Source organism: Medicago sativa, chromosome 4, assembly GCF_051527215.1.
Source record: "Medicago sativa cultivar Bolivia chromosome 4, Bolivia_mono, whole genome shotgun sequence".
NCBI classification, from domain to species: Eukaryota; Viridiplantae; Streptophyta; class Magnoliopsida; order Fabales; family Fabaceae; genus Medicago; species Medicago sativa.
The window spans coordinates 76529642-76535622 of record NC_140752.1 but is presented as its reverse complement, the minus strand read 5'-3'; the positions used below and the strand labels follow the sequence as shown (position 1 = coordinate 76535622).

Below are 5981 nucleotides of genomic sequence, written 5' to 3'. Positions count from 1 at the left end.
TTTAGCTATCTCGTAAATGAGTCACATTATTTTTTTTATATAAAAAATAAGTTACTTATAAATCAGGATTGTGTTTATAGTGATTCTCCAAGGATAGAAAGACATTTAAACTAATATCTCCAATTCATAACATCATATAGTATAGTACTACACATTTAAACTTGATATCTCCCAATTCATATAAAATATATTTGACAATTAAACTTGGCATCTCCAATTCATATTCATATCACATACTTTTGGTATCGAATCCCGTATATAGTTATGTTAATGCTGCAAACAAGGACTCACTATACAACAAATTTGGACATCTAAAAATCTCTATATAAAGAGTTTATTCTTTTTGTTGATTTCCATCCCCACACCATGACTAGAAAGAAGGTGAAACTCGCATTCATAACCAACGACTCTTCAAGGAAGGCAGCATTCAAGAAAAGGAAGAAAGGTCTAATGAAAAAGGTTAGTGAACTTAGCACCCTTTGTGGAATTGATGCTTGTGCTATAATTTATAGTCCTTATGATCCTCAACCAGAGGTTTGGCCATCTCAATTGGGAGTCCAAAGGGTGCTTAACAAGTTCAGAAAAATGCCTGAATTGGAACAAAGCAAAAAGATGGTGAATCAAGAGAGTTTTCTAAGACAAAGAATCCAAAAGGCGAAAGAGCAATTGACAAAACAAAGGAAAGATAATAGAGAAAAGGAAATGACTCATCTCATGTTTCAATGTCTTTGTGCAGGTAAACTTATGGACAATATAAGTATGGTTGATTTAAATGATATGGCATGGTTGATTGATCAATACTTGAAAGAGATTAATAGAAGGGTTGAAATGTTGACCAAGAAATCTCAAGGTCAAATTCAAATGGCACCACCACCAATGGTGACTAATATTGGAGTAGCCAAGATTGAAGAAGATTCTCAAGGGAGTCATGTTATGCAAAAGCAACATTTGTTTATGAATTTGATGGGTGGTGGTGGTGGTGGGAATGACAAAACTCCTTTGGGAGATGTTTGTCAACAAAATGGATTTTGGCCAAACCCATTTTCCCATTGAGAAGTGTTGTGCTTGTTTTTGTCGTCGTTAGATGTTTGGTTTATCACTAATGTTTACTTTTAATATGCATTTTAAAATAAGTGACAATGGTCATGCATTTGTGGTATTTTGGATTCACATGTTTATTTCTTTGCCTCGCCACTTTGTTTATAAAAATGTTTACTTTTAGCAAGTGTTGCATCTGATCTTTTGATGTAGTTGCTTGTTCTTTGTTTTGGATCTAGCTCAAATCATTCACAATCACAAGCTTAAGCTATTAACAAAACGTTTACATTTTGAAACTCGAACATATGAAATATTGTGTCTCAATTAATTTTGAAATACTTTTTTGTGTTGTAGAAATTAACTTCCAAAAAATAATTAAAAATTACATAAGATATATTCTGACACAAGTGTAGAATGTACTGTGAAAAGTGGAGTGTGCATGTGTTTCTAAAGGGAAATGGACGTGTTTTGATTTTTAAGAATACTAGTAAAAGACGTAATAAATAAAAATTATACGAAAAGAAAAAGATGAATACAAAATAACGATAGTGGATGCATTAGATGGACATTAAGTGGTTGATATTATACCACCAGATCCAAAACTTCTTGTTTCACAGGGTGCATCTATCAAACTTTTTGAACCATTAACGAGTTATCCTAATGTGAGTGGATTTGGTCAGGAGATGCAGAAATAGTGCTTCAAGACCAGGTACAAGGTTTGTTCTTCTTCTTGGCATATCTACTATTTTGGCACAAATCTTTTTGGTTTTTAAAAAGAAACAATTTGAGAAGGTTCATTTGTCCCAAATGAATTTTTAGGTATGTGAATTTATGAACATATTAAGCTGGTAATAAAGGACTACCTTTGCTCGGGTCGCACGTTGTGTGGATGATTTACTTCAGTTCACCATTTTTTTTTCCTATGTAGAGTGGAGTGTGAATGTGTTTCTAAAGAGTGGAGTGTTATAACCTTTACCAAAAATCAAGTTACCACTTTCAAACTCAAATCGTTTAGTTAATCAATATAGAGAAATGATAGGTAATCAACATTAATCCTCGTGGAATCAATATTTTTTATTACGCAATAGAAATCGTGCACTTGCGAACAATCAAGTTTTATTTTTTTTATTACGCAATAGAAATTGTGCACTTGTGAACAATCAAGTTTTCGACGCCATTGTCGAAGACTAGTTGATGATATTGATAATTTTTTCTATCCTAATTAGACTTAAATTTTATCTTTTAATTTTCTTTTTTTTTAATTGCCTTTTATTTGGATGCGAGGAACACAAAGTCTAGAAAAATTGTTCAACCAATCCCCGAGGTAAAGATATTTCTCCATTAACAAGGAAGAAAACAATCAAATGTTGTGAACATGGCTGAAAATCGTGCTTTAAAAGAATATGCTTCTCTCATTGCCACAAAATCACACTCTAATGTGCGTCGGTAGATAGAGGCCTACAATTTTCAAATAAAACATACTTTAGTGAAAATGTTACAAAAACAATGTTCATTCTCCGGTTTGCAAGAAGATGATCCAAACTTTTTTTTTTTTTTTTTTCTTGAATATTGTGATACCATGAAACAATGTGGAGTCTCTAATAATGCCCTTAGACTCAGACTTTTCCCTTTTCACCAAGGGATGATGCTAAGTTTTGGCTATATTATATGAATAACGATTCCTGAAAAACTTCGTAGGAATTAAAAAAAAGCCTTTTTTCCTAAATATTTCCCTCCGTCAAAAGTTGCTCACCTAAGAAGTGAAATATTGAGTTTTTTGCAAAAAAAATGCAGAATTGTTATATGAAGCATGAGGGCGTTTTGTTAATATTGCGCAAGTTGTGCCCCTCCTAAGGGATTGAGGAATGGTTAATCAATCATTCACACCTTTTACAATGGTTTGCTTTACGCAACTAAAATAGGGGTGGATGCATCCGCCGTGGGAACTTTGATGAATGTGGTAGTGTTGTTAGTCAATCAATTGTTAATAACCCACAAAATTCAATGGTTGAAGGTTTGTTAGAACGTCTCGTAGGAAATGTTGAGAAATTGGCATCTAGGATAGAAAGATTAGAACACCAGACTCCCTTTAGTCTTGAAGGAAAAGAAAAGTTAACTAAAAAATGATCTCCCAAACCCACAATCATACATGTTCAAACTTCAGAGCTCATGAAAGCAAGATAACAACAAGGCAACTTGTAGCAATCAAGATGAAGTAAAGACAAACATAATGCAATCTTCTTCAAACCAATTGTGAGATTTCTTAACCCCTCATTTGTATTTCTTATAATGTTAAACATTGAGGACAATGTCCAATTCAAGCATGGGGTTTTGCTTCATCTTATCTTCTGTTTGAATTTGCTTGTTTTGAATAAAATATCAAATTAATCATTTCTTGAACAAATGTTTTGACATGTAGGGCTTAAAACTATAAGCCTTGTGCATGAATGGTAAAGGGAAATAAAATCTCCATGTTGGGAACCAATCTCTAGGTTAAAGAAGTTAGCATATTTTCTTGTCACTTGTTTTCATTGATCTTAACTTCTAAATATAATAGTTTGGGCAAATACAAGGGCTTGCACAATGCATAACGTTTTTGCTATTTTTCCTTGTTTTGAAAGTGTTCAATTACTTTTGTTCTATCTATAGAACTTGACTTATTACCACTTTGAAACAAGTTTCTTCTTGTGAATCATGTATTCTGATATTGAAACACTCTAGGAATTTTTTGTCTTTTGGCTTGTTGTTTTTCCACTAGTTGCCCCAATTGAGACAAAATGAAAATATTCTTTGGTCCCTTATTTTTGCATGAACTTTATCAATTATGGGTACCTTTAAGAGTATGAAATAAGGCATCCGAGCATAGAAAATAAAAGAAATTCATTTTGAGAAGAAAAATAAAAAGAAAACATGGTGTAAAAAAAGAATGAAAGATGGTAAAAGGTAGCCAATGAGAGGAAGTAAGGTACTCTCACAAAGTAATTCTTGCTAAAACCTGGTTGATCCCCAATGCCTAGAAAAATGAAGAAAAAAATATGAAAAATAATGAAAAATAAGTACAAATGCTCAAGTGGATTTAATAAGTAAAAAATACAAGGGTTTCTTGGTTCATACCTTAAATGGTTGCTCAGTATGTTGAAAAATAAATAAAAACCATGATTTATTAAAAAAAATGTACGCGCACACGCACATTTCAAACCTTTGGAAAAACCATGATTTATTTTTGATATTTTCCTACCTTGCAATCCTAACCCATGACTCCATTACAATCATTTGAAAAGTGCTTTCTTGCTTTCACAAGAGATGTAGTAGAGATATAAGTTTATGGTAGAACTTAGACTTTGATGAAAATGGATCGGGATTCTCTTCCACTAGACTCTCTAGTCACTGCAGGGGATCTTTTTTCGAAAAAAATTTAGTGGAATCAAACCACCTTGCTTATAAATGAGTGATCTTGTGAGATGAGAGCCCAATTTTATGAGAACTTGGTGATTTAGGGAGCCTAAGACTCTAACTCGCAACTTAGTTTGATGACCTCTTGGTTTTGGGCTCTGTCCGATACTTGCACATGTATTTAAACTTTGTTCTTTTGTTTTGATGTCGCTTGTTTTTTTTTTTTTTGATGTCGCTTGTTCTTAATTATTCATGTTGAGCAAGTGACTTCAAACACGGGGGGGGGGGGGGGGGGGGGGGGGGGGGTTGTGAATTGTGTTCTTTTAAGGTATTTAAAAATTTAAGCACTAAAAAATATTTTGACCAAAAGAGAAATAGCGCTTATAGAAGTGTTTAATAAATACGAAAAATAGAGATGCTAAGGTAAAATAAATAACAAAAAAAAGAGATGAAGGGATGAGAGAAAAGGCAAAAAGAAATTTATCCTAGTTCGGCCCAAAACAACAAGACCTACATCTAGTCTCTAAGAAAAAGTCCCTTGAGATTTTCACTATCCGAACTTTTAAACCAGATAAGCCAGTAACATTTACAAAATAGCGAGCACTCTCCAAACAACATTATCCTTTGTAGAAGAGCCTCTAAACCCAAGAGATATCACATCTCTTAAAAGCTTGAGATTGCACTCGATACAAATAAGAATTACAACAATAAATAATACACCAAATGTGTAGATATATAAAATTGAATCACAAGTACAACAACTCGATTATGTAGTATAAAATAGCTCTAAAAAAAAATTAGCAATTGTAAAGATAATAAGAATGATGAAATTTTTGACAATGTTTAAGTGCAAATGTGAGTTGTTCAAAATATGCTAGCACGAGGCACCTATTTATACTGAAAATGGGAATGAAGTGCAATAAAGAAATAAATAGTGCTTTGAAATCAGTTATTCAAAGTCAAATAAAAATTTTCTTACAGAAATAAAAAATAAATTCAAGATTTGAAAACTTGAATCTTTTTTTTTATCCTTTTGCATTATCGTTCTTTTAGGACTTCTTTTGTAAATCATCAAAACCAAAGTATTCCCGTCAAGACATGTATTCACAATTCCTGCCTAGCTAATGATTTGAGGACAAGAAATGGTTCAAGCATGAGGGGATTTGACAAGTCTATTATTTACCTATTTCCTTAGTGTTATTATATTTAATAAATTAATATTTTAATTTGCTTTTATTTACCTTTGACTATTTTTTTGTTTGTTTTTCTTTCTTAGGCCACAAACTAGAGAATACGAAGAAAGTGAAGGAAAATGGAGCATTTGATCAAGTATTAATGATTAATGATCAATTTATGGCAGTGGATGATCAAGTTAATGCAAAAGTGGTTGAAAAGTCAAGAATCAAAAAGCCCCTTGTACGTAGCCAAAGGTTGAAATATGAAATGTTGAGAAACGTTGAAGTCCGAGCAGCTTACAGGTGGCCGAAATGATCAATACAACGGTGTTGGCCCTTCCCTTTGAGACTTGAGAGAATGTTGGTTACGCTTTG

At 32.7% G+C, this 5981-nt stretch overlaps 1 protein-coding gene across 1 annotated transcript; it reads left to right on the top strand.

Moving 5' to 3' along the window:
- The first annotated feature begins 140 nt into the window (after positions 1-140).
- Positions 141-1225, top strand: LOC146932034 (agamous-like MADS-box protein AGL80). Its single transcript, XM_085703625.1, has one exon. It carries the CDS (start codon positions 367-369, stop codon positions 1051-1053), a length of 687 nt encoding a protein of 228 aa, XP_085559751.1. The 5' UTR covers positions 141-366; the 3' UTR covers positions 1054-1225.
- The last annotated feature ends 4756 nt before the right edge of the window (positions 1226-5981 follow it).